Source organism: Bombus terrestris, chromosome 9 (assembly GCF_910591885.1).
Source record: "Bombus terrestris chromosome 9, iyBomTerr1.2, whole genome shotgun sequence".
NCBI lineage: Eukaryota > Metazoa > Arthropoda > Insecta > Hymenoptera > Apidae > Bombus > Bombus terrestris.
Genome location: NC_063277.1, coordinates 107674 through 126268, shown reverse-complemented (window position 1 = coordinate 126268; position 18595 = coordinate 107674). Strand labels below are relative to the sequence as shown.

The 18595-nt window shown below is 31.0% G+C and overlaps 3 protein-coding genes and 2 long non-coding RNA genes across 6 annotated transcripts; 3 read left to right on the top strand and 2 right to left on the bottom strand.

Annotated features, from left to right (window-relative positions):
• Positions 1-147: 147 nt before the first annotated feature.
• On the bottom strand, positions 148-2176 carry LOC100645599 (uncharacterized protein PF3D7_0207100). The gene is made up of 4 exons (XM_048408395.1): positions 2053-2176; positions 652-1935; positions 470-564; positions 148-225 (listed from the first exon to the last, which is right to left on the bottom strand). Exons 2-4 carry the CDS (start codon positions 1821-1823, stop codon positions 215-217), a joined length of 1278 nt encoding a protein of 425 aa, XP_048264352.1. The 5' UTR covers positions 1824-1935; positions 2053-2176; the 3' UTR covers positions 148-214.
• Positions 2177-2520: 344 nt separating this feature from the next.
• On the top strand, positions 2521-6261 carry LOC100649885 (regulator of MON1-CCZ1 complex). 2 transcript variants are annotated; one of them, XM_012311635.3, is made up of 11 exons: positions 2521-2677; positions 3030-3335; positions 3435-3609; positions 3707-3866; positions 3952-4060; positions 4130-4283; positions 4388-4451; positions 4582-4801; positions 4903-5072; positions 5236-5511; positions 5681-6261. In XM_012311635.3, exons 1-11 carry the CDS (start codon positions 2558-2560, stop codon positions 5940-5942), a joined length of 2016 nt encoding a protein of 671 aa, XP_012167025.1. In that variant the 5' UTR covers positions 2521-2557; the 3' UTR covers positions 5943-6261. The 2 variants fall into 2 exon arrangements, with proteins under 2 accessions (XP_012167025.1, XP_003397497.1); XM_003397449.4 differs by having other exon boundaries at positions 2541-2677; positions 3955-4060.
• LOC100650286 (GTP-binding protein Di-Ras2) lies at positions 5750-16943 on the bottom strand. Its single transcript, XM_003397453.4, has 5 exons — positions 15230-16943; positions 9461-9957; positions 9180-9325; positions 8816-9081; positions 5750-8210 (listed from the first exon to the last, which is right to left on the bottom strand). The coding sequence occupies exons 2-5, from the start codon at positions 9645-9647 to the stop codon at positions 7988-7990; spliced, it is 822 nt and encodes a 273-aa protein (XP_003397501.1). The 5' UTR covers positions 9648-9957; positions 15230-16943; the 3' UTR covers positions 5750-7987.
• Positions 8980-9611, top strand: LOC125385608. Its single transcript, XR_007225076.1, has 2 exons — positions 8980-9108; positions 9155-9611. It is a non-coding gene; the product is annotated as an uncharacterized LOC125385608 (long non-coding RNA).
• LOC105666035 lies at positions 12827-15318 on the top strand. Its single transcript, XR_001098964.3, has 3 exons — positions 12827-13179; positions 13259-13682; positions 14593-15318. It is a non-coding gene; the product is annotated as an uncharacterized LOC105666035 (long non-coding RNA).
• Positions 16944-18595: the final 1652 nt, after the last annotated feature.

Sequence of the window (18595 nt, the reverse complement as noted above, 5' to 3'; positions counted from 1 at the left end):
TGATGTGATGCAATCTAAGATCCAAGTTTCTTTTAAACCACCTATACCAATCAGAATTCTTGCTGTTTCTGGACATTCTGTAATACAACCACCAGCAGCTTTTATGAGATCTTTTAATACATTACAAGATGGTGTTGTATTTTTTTGAACATATATATATCCACAAGCAGTAAATAATTCTGGAACATACGATCTTCCAAATAGTAGCCTGTCTTTACGATTTTCCTAAAAATTATATAGTATAAATAAGTATAATATTGTATACAATAATTCTTGCATATACTATATAGTATACATGTACGTTTATGATTGTATATTTTATTTACCAAAGCTGCTTTTGAACAATGCACTATTTCATATTTTTCTGGATTTAACCAAGCTTTATTTTCTAAAGATTTCAAAACCCATTCAAAAGTAACTAACCAACAGCCTCGTATGATACCATGTAATAAGTTTATTGTACGTATACCTGTAGTCACAATATGTGTTGTATTTTTCGTAACGTTTGATTCAATCTTTGCTAAACCGAGAGTTCTAACAACATCTTTAACTATATCCTTATTTCTAAAATAAGATGATTCTAATGAAATATTCAATTAAAAAATACAATTTGTAATCTTATAACATATGAAGGATGAATATTTCACATACTCATTAGATAAACCAGTTGTAACAATATTTAATTTGTACATTTTTTTTTTTGTAAAATGTACAATAGGTGAATTTTTCAAGAGTTGAAAATCATCTGATGAATTTCTTTCTGGAATATAAACATTTGCCGTTTTTGCTTTGTTAAGATTCTCTTGATTTTTATTTAATCTCCTTAAAATATCTTCATTAACAATTTTCTTAACAATAATTTTTTTACTGATTACTTTCTTTGTTCTTTTTTGTGTTTTCCCATCGTGATTTTTATTATTTTTTTTAACGATACATTCTAGATTATTGACATTAACTGTCTTATTAGGTTTACTTTTCTTCTTTTTATGTATTTTTTTAAATATTAAGCATGGAGGTGGTGAGTATTCCTTATCCTGTACTGGCGAAAATGATAGTAATTGGGAACGTTCATGTAGTGGTAATAACTTTCTCTTAGATTTTCTATCAGACAATGAGTATTTCATATTTTGATCTATTTCTATGTCACATTTACCAGTTGATTCTTTGATAATTGTAGACATTTCCGAGTTACTATGTGACACAGCTATTGTATTACTTACAATACCATTATATTCACTGTCATGATTATTTTGTAGTATTACATCATTTTGACGCTGTGCCTTGTAAATGTTACTATGTTCATCATCAAAATTGTTCCTCGTTGCATTCATTAGAAAATCATCAATTGTATTATCATCATTTTGTACTTTATTTAAAATATCTAGTGATGTATACATTTGTAATGAAGTAGTATTTATATTTTTCTGCATAGTTTCAAAATTTATTACAAACATATCTGTTTGTTTATTTTCAGAACTTTCAAATTTTTCCTCTTTACAATTCTCCGATCTATATTTATTTCCACATATGTTATTGTCATTTATACAATCAACAGATGTGTTAACATTTAAGGACGTTTTCATTATATTTATATTATCCATTTCAATTAAATCTATGCTTTTATCACTCCCTTTTATCTTAGAACGCTTATGTTTGCTTACATTTTTCAATGGAGTATCATAAGAAACTGTATTATCTATATCAGAATGAACATCTATTTGTTCAAATGAATCATTACCAGAATCTGTTAGATTCGATGCACAACTTAAATTGACTTTCAGAGAACTATGTTGATGTTTGAAGCTATTTTTATCATGAGACATTGCTTTAATTCTCTTATTTTTATTTACTTCTATAGTGTGTATGCGCTTCAGGTATTTGTTGTCGATTAAATGTATATGATTTGTAAGCTTTTTTAAAGTGAAGATTTATTATCTGAAATTAAATATCATAAATCGTTTAACATTTTTAATTACAACAAATGAAATATTTATTATAATAGTCAAGATTGCTATTATTAACTAATTTTAACGAAGAATATTTTCAAACTACCTTAAACATACTATATTTAATACAATATTTAACCTGTTTAAATGCATTGATACTTCTGAAGTTATTTGATATTATACCTATATATGTATTACGATTGTATATACGACCGCGGCATATGTATATATATTTTATATTTAAATTTTAGGAGTTTTAGACTATTTGAATAAATCAGAAAAATAAAACTTTCAACATTTCGAAAAATATTAAATAATCGATTTAGTCGTAACAGTCGAAGTAGTTTAGTAGTAGTAAATTGAAGATGCTACTTAGAAAAATATACTTCACTGTAAGACATTAAAAGGATTTTCACTTTTGATAATCGAAATGTTTGGACTTTGTAAATATGTATGTATGAATACTTATACGTATATATAGTGACGGTGTACAGTGTACTGTAGTCAGAGACGTCAGAGTCAGATGTACATTGTACATAAATTGGTTACTCGTGGTCCTTTAGGTCTGTTAAACCTTAAATTGATTATAATTAATTGAGCAATTGAAAAATATGGAAGCCGCTGATCAAGATGCTCATGATGATTATTATCTAGAACTATCTTCAGATCCAATTAGGTTTGAATCAGTCAGCTGTTTGACAAATGTTTTCTTTGATGATTCAAAACAACAGGTTAGAAGTGGATTTTCTTTTATGTACAATCAGTCATAAAAGGATTCGAACATAGTATAATTTTAATTTCTAAGCTCTATATCTTCAGTAAATGTACAACCAATGTATTATGTTATACTATGCTAATAGTAGAAAACTACGTTTGAGTTATTATTTATTATTGTCTAAATATTAAAAGATACACTGAAAAAGAGTAAATTCGCGCTTTTTCAGTATTTCTTTTAATATTTAGATAATAATAAATAATAACTCAAAAGCTTTCCTTCTTCTTGTACAGTGCCAGAATCTTTCTATGATCGATTGTATCTTAGAATGAAGTTTGGTCAGTGAGCAAAATTTATTTGTGATTCAGGTATTTGCTGTTCGATCTGGAGGTGTGACAGGTGTATTAGTTAAAGGACCAAATCAAAATTTAAGTTTCCGAATGGAAGATAAAGGTCCAGTGATCTCTATTAAATTTTCTCCTGATATGAATATACTGGCAGTGCAACATAATAATTCTTCAGTTGAATTTATAAATTATTCACCAGTAGCTGGACTAGATAACATAGAATATTCGCAATCATGTAAAGGAAAAAATGCAACTATATTGGGATTTGTTTGGACACATGGAAATGAAATATTGTTTGTTACTGATTATGGTGTTGAGTTATTTCAAGTAAAAAAAAAAAAAGATTTAAATAAATATTTGTATATAATCTATGATTAGTGTTTACAGTATACATACACAATAATTAAAGGCATTTAATCATTTTAGGTAAATCCTGAAAAACGCAATGTCAGATTTTTGAAATGTTTAAGTTTAGGTGTTAATTGGTTTGTATTTTGTCCACAAAGTTATTTGGTATTATTATCATCAGGGACAGTGGGAAATCAAATGCAGACATTGCATGTAACACCTGGAAATCTTCATAAATTAACTAAATTCGAGGGTAAGGAACCCATTTGATATATGAAGAAATATTGTGGTAAATCTGACATTATTTAGGAATAACCCTAATAGAGTTGTCCCTATTAAAATCATTTTAGTGGAAGTTGGTACAGCAAAACCAGGAAAATTGGCCGTCTATGAGAGAGACGTGGCATTGACAGTTTTATATGGGATACCTTGCATTATTTTGCTACGTCATCAACCAGGTACTAATCGTTCTACTGGGGCTGCTTCTGTATATGTATATACTGTGCATAAGTATGTCTTTTATAGTCATTAATTGATTTAAAGTCAACTTTATATCTGTTATTTTATATCTTATACTTCTTTTACGTTTTTCAAGTAGAATGACAACAATCAAAAGAAGTCATATCTTGAAACTCGATGTTAGTGGTAAATTTGCCATTAATGTTGTAGATAACCTTATTATTGTACATCATCAAACCACAAAAGTAAGTAAATTAATGCACACTGAAACATGAAATGTATAGGAAACGATAAATATGAATATGCTTCTGTAGACATCCATGATTTTTGATATTATGTTATCGGGCATAAGCGATGGTACTGTAATGCATCATACTAGCATGGCACCAGCAAAACCAATCAAACCATATAATTTAAAAGTTCCAGGAACAACCTTGTCAAATGAAACATATCAGCCTTGCCAACTATGTATCCTTAACAAAAATGAAATAGAGACATTGAAATATAAAATAATATTTCTGTTGTTTCTGTATCTTTCATGTATTTCCTTAATAGTAGTGTTTTACCAACAGATTCGCCAAATTGGGTTGTCTTTCAACCGAACATAATAATTGATGCAAAATTAGGTTGCCTCTGGTACGTAATGACCTGTCTTTGTTGCACAATACCTTTTTTTATCCTTCTATATATATACAATAAAAACCAAATGTAAAAATATTTGTTGTAATACTGTTGACGATTGTGCTTTATATATATATATGTACAGGTATATTGAATTAAAATTGGAGTCTTTGGCGAGACTGATCACAGACAAAGTGTTGCTTGTTGAATTTTTAATGCAACGGACAAATACAAAGTACATTTTGATACACGTGTTACAAAATTTTATGATGCAGCTGCCTATAAGTTTAATGGATATGCCAATCATATTCAACAAGTTAAATTCTGTCTATAGGAATTACTTAGAAAACGAAATACAAAATCAGGTAATTATGCAATTTTGTTTTTTCTTTGCTATTCGTTTATTTATTTAATTGACTAGTTAATTTATTCTGATTTCCATTGATCATATATAATGCTTATTCAGATGGGTACTCCATTGCAAAATAACGCAAAATGCTTAAGCACGACAACAGAAAATTACAAGTATAAATTGCTGCTGGATCAAAGTGATGTATATAGTTATATATTATCGAAATTTCCTGAAAATACCATTGAACCAAAAATGATTGTATGGGTTCTTTTAGAATATATCAGGTATTTCTCTCTCTTTCATTCCCCTCCTCCATCTCTCTCTCTCTCTCTCTCTCTCTCTCTCTCTCTCTCTCTCTCCCTCATAAAAAAAGCAAAAATTTGCATTTTTTTCTGATCGCATAGCGAATAATATTATAACTAAATTTTTCTGTGTTATTCATTTTAGATCATTAGCGGAACACAGTATACCCGTACAGCATTATTTACACGAATTAGTTATTACAACATTAGTTCAACGTAAAGCATACTACCAACTTCATCAATTACTACAGTATCATGTAGTTGCCGATTCGAAACCTCTTGCGTGCCTATTGCTCTCTTTAGAGAATCTGTATCCAGCTGCTCATCAACTTGCACTGGATATGCTGAAACGTTTAGGAAATGCTCATGAAGAAATAATCGAAGTTCTTTTATCGAAAGGATACATTTTACCAGCGCTACGGTAAATATTAAGTATTTTTGTTATACATATATCCGTAATAAGATAACATACAGCATATAGTACATGAATGACATACGACGTAATTTATGAGATAAATTAGTCGATCCTCTCGAATCTCGATCTGCAGATCGATTCGTCATTTTGTTATTCACTTGTTTGTTAATTTTAGTTACATTCGATCAGTTGGAATGGTGGATCAGGTGTCTGACAGAAAATTTCTGGAAGCAGCAAAGGCAACTGGAGACGCAACGCTCTTTTATTCGGTTTTCAAATTTTTTAAACAGCGTAATTTATATTTATACAATGCTACAGGCTTTACAAAAGGGGAACGCTATCAGCCTTACATCCAACATTACAAGTATTTATTTGAAGGAATCGATAATGGCTGTAATTCGGACACAAATTCCAATGTTACTACAATTTCATCGTGAGCTTTTGCTCTTTTCTCTGACTGTATTCTTCAAATAGTAACACAATTCGATTCTATTGTAATATAAAACCAACTATAACACCAACTATATATTTAAAAGTTATAATGTGTTACAATTAGAATGTTGTTTAGCTGTTTTCATATTTATTCATTTGATATATTTTCATTTGTAAAATATTTTTGTATTGTACATATATTATACATACACACATACACCCGCGCGCATTTAATTATATTTAGATATATAATTATATTAGGAATATAATATCTGTAGTACTTACAACAACTTTGTAACTAATACAGCCTGTTAAAAAATTGTACATGTCGTATTTATATTTCGTGTTTTTTCCAAACACATTTGGTTTCGATATGTGATGAGTTATTTGTCCTTTAATTCGTGTTGTTTGTATCGTTACGACAATAATTTTCTTTTTCTAATGCAAAACACGATATGCAATGCACGATTCACGGCCACACTTCTGCCGTAATATGCATAGTTAAATTTATATATGTTTCAACTCATGAAAGTAGCTCTCAGAACAGTTAATAGAAAAAATATTCTTCTGTTCATTATTCGTCGACATTGCTGAAATATTTAGTAAGTATAACTTTTGCATGCTTGGTGAAAGAATTGAAGCAGGATCACTTAAAAAGATCGACTTGATATAAATATTGAAAGTTTTGTTTTATATACCATACGTAGTAGTCCCACGCTTTCCATATACCGATATCGGACTGTTTTGATGGTGTATACACATTTCTAAATTTAACACACATGGTATTCAATATGTAGCGTACGCGCAGTAGTATACGTATTCATGCGTACGTACACGCATATAAAGACAGAATGATATAAAGTGCTTCAGACAATTTTTAACGAACAGACAATTGTTACACATTTTAAGATGTGAAAATATCAACGTATAAACGGACGGACTGGTTTAAAATAGATAAAAAATATGAATAAATGAAAATCCTTTAGTAGAGGAAAGAGAAGAGGGAGAGTGGGATGAGTTTTGATTGGTCCATTGGTTTTTACTTTTTTCTAAAGATAACAAAATTGAGGAAAGAAAACGCGAAATATTGTTTTTAAGTACATTATAATTATTAAAACTGGAAAATTTGGTCCTTTTTTTATAATTACTGTATACGACCAAGAGTGGCAAAATCTTTTATTGACATTAGTATATTTTTTGTTGCTATCTTATGAGATGCTATCGCATACGAGATGAGAGTGCTTTTACGTATCGTATCAGATTCGTGCTATTTATTTAATGCGAAAACGAAAATGATCGAACGTACACGATACGCAGTACATACTATGATATCGTTTCATTAGCGAACCTTGCGACAAGATATACACAAAGAGTTAAACAATTACACGTAAAAGGTGAGTAAAATAGGGAATGGCTGGAGAAAGATAGAGATAGATAAATATATGGTTACAGTATTGGATAAAATTACAAGACATTTCATATATTTAAAAGAAGGGAATATACATACACCCTACATGTTTCATATTATCTCCAAAGTAAGCATACAAAACCAGTTCATATAATATGATGCTTATAACATAAGAGTGAGGGAAATAAGTACAAATTTGAGAATTTCTTTTTCTTTTAAATAATATTATAACAAATTCTAATATTATAATTAGATGATGAAATTTCATTTTTGTGTCTGCTCGCAACCGGATAAAATACTAAAAAAATCGTCAAATGAAAAATATGCCAAGTATCTTATAATTTTGTCTGACTAAAATTATAATCCAAATTCACATTTCTTTTCCTAACTTTTACGTTGTATATCATATTACGGATTTAAGATTTTATGTCTGCACTCTGGAGATAGTAAGCAACATTTAGGATGTATAAAGTGTACATTTTCTTCTTTTAAATATACGAAATATTCAAATATGCAAAATGTCTTGTAATCTTGTTCGGTACTGTAGGTAGATAGAAGGGGGAGAGGGGGGGGGAGAAAGGGAAAGAGCGCAAGCAAGCGAGAGAGAGAGAGAGAGAGAGAGAAGTGGAGAGAGGGTGAAAATTACGAGATATTGCAGTCATCCGTATAAGTGTCTCTAATTTGTTGTTTGGTTTTTCGCGAAGTGCGTCGAATCAAGCTACGACTGCGCGGTTTGCTCTTCGCTTCCTCATTGACAGTGACGACATTTGAACTTTGTGCTGCGACCAGTTGCTGAGAATTGCCAACAGAGCCGGCGCTTCCGGTTCTGCCATGTGGACTTCCAGACCTACCGACTCGATCGCTTCTGTAATACGCGAAATCGATCAAGTAACGATCGAGCACCACATATGTATATGTTGGGAAAGGGTTCGTAACATTATAAAAGCGTTACACGACGCGTTAAACTTAATCTTCTTTACCTTTATTCACCGAGATATCGAGCTACAATTTTTAGTTTGTTCGAAAAACGCTTCAGTAAAGCCGAGGGATACTTAATCTTGGCGTTCGTAACAATACTGCGATTAACAATATATTGAATTTAAAGTAAATGATATTGTAATATTTTCGTTTTATACGTATATTGTAATATTGTAATTAAATATAAGGACCGTACGTTTATGTGTTACTTCCAATCTCCTCAACTGTATTGTAACACGCGTGTGTTTTACGTACTTAGACGTACACTATACGGACATGTGGTATAACATATTACATTTTTGGAAATTTGTTGTTTATAATTAGTCAGAAAGTCACGAGTAACGAAAAGAAAGCGATATGTATGCTGCGAAGTTAATCGGCATGCCGAACAGATAAAGTACCATAAGAATGTAAGATAACGACTGAAGGAGAAATGAGAAAAGGTGAGAAACGAAGAGAAAAGAAAGGGGAGTGAGGAAAAAGAGAGAGTACCTGCGCGATCCGTACGCCGAACATCTTCGTCGAAGGGCTGATTCGTCTGATTCGCCAACATGATTCTTTGGCACTATCTTGGATAAAGTGACGAAACATCGGAAAATATCTTTGACGTTATAATCGTCTTTAGCTGAACATTCCATTACTTTGGCACGAAGTTTCGGCAATTCACAAAATAACCATTCACTCACGTCTTCGATTGGTACTTCTCTTCGCATCGTTGCAAGATCCACTTTGTTTCCCGCAACGACTATCGGTACTTCCTGCCGCACAGTCAAATATGGAAACAAGTAAATATACTTTATATTCTCATAAATGATATTCTCACTTTATTAGATCAATATTATTTTCAGTATGGTACCTGAAAATCTGGTCGTTGTTCTCTGACTTCTTCGAAACATCGCTTTACGCATTCGAAGCTTGGTAACGATGTTGTGGCATAAACAAGAAGAAACGCATGTGCCGTAGCTATGCTCAACCTTCTCATAGCTGGAAACTGCAAATCTCCTGAAATCGTATGAAATGCGTTATCTATATTGGTCCTTATCATTTTTATAATACATATATACGTATATATTATATATATATTATATATATATAATACATATATAACGTAATGGCGAAAGAAGAGAAAACATTTACCAGCGGTATCCAGAAGATCGACTTTGAGAGTGAGTGTACCGAGAACGCATTCCCTCGAATAGAGGTCTTCGACGGTAGGCCTATACCTTTCGCTGAATCCTTGCCCAAGTAAACGACGTATAATTGCGCTTTTCCCAACACCGGCACCACCTAATACCACCAATCTAATTCTTTCATGATCTGCCATTTTACAAAATTTCTTTATCTTGCTGTAATTTGATTTTGAGATCGCAAATGCGAATACGAATATGAATAGGAATACAATGCGAATGCGAATAAAGTAGATAAATGCTAATTCAAAGAGCCATTGGTGAATGTGTAATATTCTTGTTTCTGCTTGCTTTCCCTTCTCGTCAGCTCTTTTCCGCTTTCTTTTTGTTTTGTTTTCAGCAATTTATGCGCCACGTTAGATACAATTTAAATTAATTTCACAATTTTCCTTCGTCTTGGCATCGTAAAAGTATGTTTTTTACACAGCATTCCAATCTCATTGTCAGCTAAAAACAAAATTTGTATTTTATTCGATCAGCGAAATTGTATTTATTTCATTCGATTCAAATAATTGAAAAAAAGTAAGACGAATATCGATCGGATGAAACTTCAGATAATAATAATAAATAATAATAATAATAATAATGATAATAATAATAATAATAATAATAAACAATAAATAATAATAAAAAAATAAATAAAAAATAATAATAATAAATAATAATAATAATAAACACAGAATGTACATTTGAATTCATCGACGATTTAATAAACACAAAATGTGTGGTATATGGTTTATATGAGAAAACATCTAATTTTCGTGTAAGTAAGTGTAAGTAAAGCGATACATTTATTGCTGTATAGAAGTTATATTCGACTCACGACGATGCAAACTTGAACAGCAAACAAAAGAGACATTTTCAACGTCTCGCAAGCTGTATGATCGATCGAAACGCCAGTTGTACCGAATGCCAGAGAATTATAACACACATATATATTTCATGTACATGTAATATATTATATGAATAAGGATCTGGTTGTGAGTCAAGAAACTGAAACCTACGTATAATACGCTATCAATTGAAACTAATTTTGCGACGCTATTTCTCGTTATGTTTGTCAGAGCTAGTCCGAACACGCTGCAATACCTAGCAACTTCGTTTATAACTTTTCTTTCCCACTTATATCAACGAAAAATCTTTGTTATTAGTTATATATATGAAAAATTGGCTTAAATACGTATTACCATATTAAATATTCAGTTAATCAAATCATTTACATATTTTTGGTGTTTTTTTTTATGCTTCATGGTTTATCGCTTGTGATCACTGTACGATACTCTGATGTATATCTTTTAATTAATGTAATTTCAACGGAATCTTTTGGTATGAAAAACGTTCCGTTGTTTGGATGATTTCAAAATAAAAACGAAAAGATAAAAATGATTAGTGGATTCTCGTTAATAGGCTCAATTCATTCTTATTATTATCTATCAGTACGTTAAAATTAATTAGTGTTGCAATCCTAAAAATTGCAAACTGTGTAATTGCAAACAATATCAGTTGTATCTATTCTATATCGTTGAGATGATTTGCGTCTCGCAGTTTATCGGTGTTCAATTATTTATTTATTTATTTATTTATCTTTTAAATTATTTACTATTTAATTATTTTAGATTATCGAAAAGATCATTGACTTTTTCTCTTGAAGCATATGTTTTCTCGTAAGTAGATCAGTTATCGGAATACATATTATTATTTGATGAATTGCAAAATGTTAAACATTACCAATATTTTTCAAACATTACCAAAAAATCGACGTTGCGCGATCTGTAAATTGATACAGAGAGGATAATGCATGCAATGCACCACTGTTATACAATAGTACGTATACGTATATACATACATCGTACGCACACGACATAGGTATGTATCTATGTACTTATATGTATACTCATATGATACAGAATATACGACACATTTATAGATTTAAATGTACATATAATACCGCAAATACTAGTGTGAGAAAGATGTGGCCACATCGTGAAAACTAAGGAACTATAATAAATCAAAGTATAATACTTTATTTGTCGAGGGTATATCTTGATTTGATCCGAATGCATAATTTGGTTAATCGTAGTTAAGCAGTAGCACCAGTTAAAGTACGAGTGCAAGTATAAAGTATAAGTAAGTATATAAGTAAAAGGGGGTGTTGGTTGGTACATAACCGATGCAGTGAGAAGTGGCGTTTCGTATCATCGCGATAGATATTCAAATGGTCGACCCCGCTGTGCCGCGCCACGCCTCGCCGTTCACGAGTTGTTCGCGCGCAAACTTTGCAGAGACCAAATGCATCTTATTTCCGTTCGCTACACGCTTACCCTATTTGTTTATCGATTTTCTCCTTGATTCAAGAACAAACAAATCTCACGAAATTTCGTCGATAAATTAAGAACGATGCATCAAATAGTTTGCGCGGTCTAACCATCTCGTTCTAATCCATTCTCGAAACAAATTCAATTTTATCGCCGTTATCGTTAATAGAGTTATACATGCGAATACTCATTATCAGCATTTGTCGAGAAAATAATATTTTGAGTCAAAAGTTCATAGCTGCGTCGAAGTACATAATGATCGAATGAACGCTGCAAATCTTTTTTGCATAAAACGGAGTATACATACGAATACAATACCAAGCCGAAATAGTATGTACATATTATATATCCTTCCAACAATTGATATTTGCATACTACCTTTTATTTTTCCATATTGCCGATTAATGGCAACTTCGAAAAACAAATTCCCATTATGTATTTATTAAGTTCAGTGTCTGCATTTGTTACGTGTACCGTTACTCGTTTACAACAGAAACGGGAATTAAATACAGATTTGTGATCATTTTGTGTGAGTCGTTTGACTCAAGCGCTAAAAATACACGTGTATAACAGAGATTTAAGGGCATACTCTTCATATATTGAAGTTGATCTGCCGTGAAACGATCAAAGGCAGGATACGCGCGCTGCTAGCCGATCTATTTCTATGCCAAGCACCCTTCTCTGTTGTCCTATCTCGAACGGTTTAATCTTTCTCTCTTTTTGTTGCTTCCAAAACGATCCCATTTATTGGAAAAATTGTCGTGTATTGTGTCGAATTTTCTACTCGATCCTTGTTAACATCGATTGGTTTACTCACGACCAGATTTCTATTTCAAAAGACAAACTATTTCCTTCTCTATTTCTTCCTCTTTTTTTCGAGCAGTGTACCGAGTAAATGAGTTAAAATCGAAAACAATCTGAAGCACATATTGTTAGTATATGAACCTACGTTAACATTACGTCTTCTATAAAGGTAATGACGATACGTGTTAAGAACTCTCGAAAGCCACGAGTTTAGCTTCTACGAGTCGCAGATGTTATGCTGTAGTTTCGAGTGTCGATAAGAAGCCCGATATTCTCCTAATTGGTCGTTAGGAAATACGCACATATGACCAATGACCCAATGCGACGCAGCAACATTATCCGCGGTGTCTCACAACGCGTATAGTGTGTAGTTACACATAAGGATGTCTTACAGTTAGAAGGATCTGTTTATGGAGTGAGGAAAGTAATGAACTTTGTGACAAGACGACAAACGACTGATGATGGGTTGAATAATTCAGCACTTGATACTCGGTACTCGGCATTTATCCCAAAATCTCGTTATTCAGGAAAAATTTCTACATATACATATGTATGTATGTATGGATATATGTATATGCATATGTATGCAGTTAATGAGTAAAATAGTATAATATTAATGTTTTTTTTAGAAATAATTGTTCTAAAGATTACCTTTATCTCTTTTTTTTCAATATCAATTCCTGCGCAAGGCAACCGGAAACAATTATCGGCCCTGCATTAATGTCAAAGGTCGATCCTCCGTCCACCGTATGACGTAATAATTAGAACTTGTTTTTTAAAACATTTATTTTATACACGTCGCCTGTTCCATGTCGCGTAACGATTTAAGGTTAACGAACACATCGGGTGGTCTCACATTCGATTTTCGATGTAGATAAGCCCATTATTTACTGAATATGATCAGGAATAACCGTGATCCCTTAATAAAGAGGGAAGAACAGATAAAGTAAAGGAAAGGCACGAAAAAAGTGTGTGTTTGCGAGAAAAATTGGCAATATGTATATAAAAAAATCACGAATTCTTCTAGAAGGATGGTATCGTTAAAAGCGATAGGTACGTATAATACACCAACTAATATGATAAACTTTCAAGATTAAGGTTAAGGTTAATATGTAATTACACATATACTATGTACATATATACCAGAAAATTAGATATTCTAAACTATGTTTTGTTTTATATATTATTGTTGTTTTGTTGTGTATATATATATATATATATTTATTATATATATTTTATTTATATTTTTATTAGATATATATATACACACACACATATTATCGCAAAAGCTTCTAATAATTCATCATTTTCTTTATTTTCAGTAGCTTTTTCTTCTCATTTTACAATTAATTGTTTTTTCTTTCCGGCGAATGTATAATATTTATTAAATAAAAAGACAGTTTTTCGTTACCTTTCTTCTGTTGAATGAAAGAAACAACTTAAACTCGCACAACGTTCGGACAATTGAATTTAACTAATTCGAAAACTGATATTAGTGATTGATAAAGCGAATAAAACATGAGAAATATAGATACGAAAAACAGATTGCTTCACTGTGTTTTCGTCGAGAAAAGAATTCTATAAAACCAATCTTTCCCTTTAAAAATTAAATTTATCCTAGTTTTATTATCTCTAAAATATTAGTTGCACTGATCTACGAACTGGAACGAAGCAATTATAGTAGGTATTTGTTCCATTCAATTGGAATATCTTGCAACTTAAAATAATGATTATCTAATTTTCTTTTAATCAAGGTTAATTATATTATAATCCCCACTGATTTTTTATGTCATGTAGTTTCTCATAAAAATATCTCAAGTTCAGTTAGCTTTGTGTTTTATATTACTCGTATATTGTCGATACGAAACATGCATACATACTATGTATGCGACTATATTTATATATAATGCACATATAGTTGAAAAAACGTACATAACCTTAAAAATCTCTAATTTTTTTATAGGTTCAAAACTCAAACACTTGTTTATATTTTTGAAAAGGAATATATAGAATTAGAAAAGATCATTTTAAAGAAAAAAGTACACATATTAAAACAAAATTAAAACGTAACAATGACGAAATCGTAGAATGCAATTCTGTTATTGAACAGAACGTTGAACGATAAAGTGTACTAAAATATGGAAAATGAATATATGTAACAGTTTTAAGAAATAAAAGTAAAGGTTAGTTATCATTGTATGTACCCAGACGAAGAAACTGAAGAAACATATCTGTTGATGTCCCCTCGATTTATCGCTAAATGCACATGTATACATGTACATGTATATATACGTAGGTAATTTAAGAAAAATTTTTTTTTCATTGCATCGGACAATCATAATTTATATGTATTTATATGTATGTTTAACGTTGCAATAATATTGTAAAAAATCTTTTGGTTCCACTAAATTTCGATCCTTTCTATTTTTCTATTTTTATCAAAGTAGGATAAAATTAATGAATAAAGTGAAAATTAAATACAGAACACATATATATTGTATTCGATCAAACACGTGAATATGTATACGTGTGCCAAAAATAATCAGTATCGAAGAATATTATTTGTAAATTATTCAAAAAATATGAAAAACATCACTTACCAGAAGAAAAATATAATCAGTAGTAGATTTTAGTCTAAGATGTGTAATAGAGTAGATCGTTGGTTAAGCTGTTAGACAACGCGCATGAATACGATAGAAGAAAAACAGATCCAACTCTAACTCCGGCTGCTGTCAAGGCGACACTGAACAACCCCCTCGCAGCGTTCTGTTATGGTTATGACTTGCGTTAGCTGCCGGGTACTATGAAAATCAACTTCCCTTTAAGGAGCGTGCGCAGCATTATTTATTTTCCGATAATGCGGTCGATTGTGCCTGTATAATGGAACATTCATTTTCTTCCTTTCATTACGGTTTCATGCGTGCAATTTGACAAATATAATATAAAAAAGTATAGAAAAATCAATTATTATTAATATTCAATAATATTATTGTATATCACACGCTCTGTAATCACAATACAATTTATATAATAATATGTACATATGTATGATAAAGTGATGTTGTGATAATATCCCGATGCTTCCTACATGAAACAGGTACAATTTGAATATGTTAGTGTTTGATGAAAAGCATATTTCGCCACCTATGTATGTGTGTATGTGATGCACTAACGTTTCTTTTAAATCATTCAATAATTTCGAATAACTATACTTAATGCAAGATCGAGTATTTTCACAACATTGAATTACCATCTATCGATGATTAAAGTCCTTATATAACTCTCTGGTATTTCTCCAGATTAAATTAATTAACAATCGCTTGGGACACATAATACAATGAGATAGAATTAATTTTCCATAACACGAAATAAACAATTATGTGTCAATAATAAGTATAAAAGACAAGTTTACATCTGCATCGATAATTGCAAAATCATACTGATAAATTCAAATCCATTTTTAGACAATAATCAAAGTAAAGATTATCAATACCAGACGTTAAATAAATTTTCTATCTACAAAGGAATAATACATCCTGTTTTACCTACGTTTCATCATTTAACTTTAACCTACACGTACCTATACATACATAAATACAAAATTCTTACGAATCGTGTCCCTTGGTCTCTTTTCATCCCCTTTTTCTTTGTATACTTTACGTATACTCTTACACATTTTATTATTATTATTATATCGTGTTAACTGCTTTTTATGAATATTGTATTATATATATGGTTACACATACTTGTGTCATCTACTTTGAAATTTGTAAACGCATTGCAAAAAATTCTACAGATACACATTAAAGTTACTCTTGATAGATTAACAGCATTGAATGCTTTCACAAGAGTTTTGCATAAGTATGCTGAACAATGATAAATTTGTTAATGTTAATGTGTAATTCATAATTTCAGATTCATTTAGTTTGCTTAAAAAATAGAAACATTAATCTGTGATGTATCTGTGATGCAATTATTAACCGATCGTATACAGGTAGAAAAAGAAGGCGAATAGTTGATAATTATTCGGGTATGAAACAAGCACAAAAATATTGATAGAAGTATTTCTTTCTAATAATTGAACAGATGCCTAGCCCTTAAGACGTTTGATAGAGTAAATCGTGAATACAAAATAAAAATTGCAACATATTATGAAGGAATAGACTTGTATTACAAATGTATTAATCATTTGGAATTGGTTCTTTCCCAAAAAATTGATTCTTTGTTGGTGGAATGATATGCAATTATTAGGAAAATGTTTAATTCATTTTTTATTGTATAAATATATTACCACAAAATATTACTAGAAAATCATTTTTGCAATTTGTAACAAGAGAAAATAAAAAGACAGAAACTGAATGAAAATTTTAATATAAAGAGACGAAAGATGAGGGAGTAAAATCAAAGTAAATAAAAAGTTGTAACTACATCATGAAGAAAGTTGTACAGTGTAAACATGAAAGCGATTAATTGTCAGCAAAATATTATTAATTGGAACAACGAACAAATATTACACAGTTTTCCCTAGCAAACCTTTTTCTCTAAGCGTTTCTCGCTTTACATCATAATATATATCAACATTAACGACGTCGACGACATCACCAATGTCAGTGCTATGTATATAGTTGTTACTATCTCAAGTATCGCAAAGCTAAGCGACTTTACGCCGCTGTTTATGTGATGCAGTAAAAAATATATATATATCTTTTCGACTTTTCTACAGTTTCTTTACAGTTACTGTTTTTCTTTTCTCAGTTACTGTTCCATCATCATTAAAATAATGAAGATTGGCGAAGATAGTTTGCTATTGTTATATGAAATTGAATTATTATTTTCTTATTCAGTCATAGCACACCATAGCGAAGAATAAGCGTAATTGTTTTCATTTATTTCTTTCCCAACATGACCGACAATCTGTACATTAAATCGCCTCAAGTCCTAAGCGCTTACATAAGGAAATTATTCGAACTGAATATTTAAATGAATTTTACCTAATATTATTACGGCGAAATACCTCTTCTGAGCTTATTTGAAAAAGTGAATAATGAATAGAGAATAGTAATATGAAAGAGTCATGTGTAAATATATACGCGCGCGTACATTCGAATAACGGATTGTGAGATTTTTTTTCTTTTCTTCCTCCTCTTCCTCCCTTTATCTTTTTCCCCGCTAATAAGGTAATCTCTTTTGCGTGCAACATCAATATATGCGATTTTTCCGGCTTTTGGACAAGTATGTTTTGCTTTTATGAAAAATACCGAATGTTCATTTCAATAACTTGTCCATTTTGTATCGGAAGGAAGAAAGAGAGCCCGTGTACATATGTGGATGTGCACATAAATCGAGGCAAGAGCCACGTGCAAATTACGTGCAAATATAAACAAATTTTTTAATCATTTCAAACTTGCAATGCCTTTTTATATTTTCTTGAAATGCATATTGTAAGTAAAATATCCGGTCGTGATTGTGTATTAATATTAAGATGAAAAATCATCAAAGAAAATATATATGTATATCTGAAAGTACGGTAGCGCTTCGAATTGAAATTGTTGTACATATATAACCACAGTTTGCGAGTGTAGTTAATATAAAAACTTCTTGGAAAAGAAAATAAAAGTTAAAAGAGCAAAAGTCAACAACAACCACATTTCTCTCACTCGCTCACTCACTCACTTACTCACTCACTCACTCAACACTCAATCGCTCAATTACTCATTCATTCTCTCTGTTTTTCTGTCTGTTTGTCTGTCTCCTCTCTCTCTCCCTCTCTCTCGAAAAGTACAAACTCTTAAGTTACCGCGCTTAATAATAATCGTTCGAAAGTATTATTCTAAGGAAAGTTGTCTCATTACTCCTTTCTTTTTCTCTCATCATTGCGCTTTCAAATCAGTGGCGAATATCGCTAAATCTGTCGTGGTATGTCTTATCGTTAACCCCTTAACCTACAACGTCGAGCTAGATTCGTG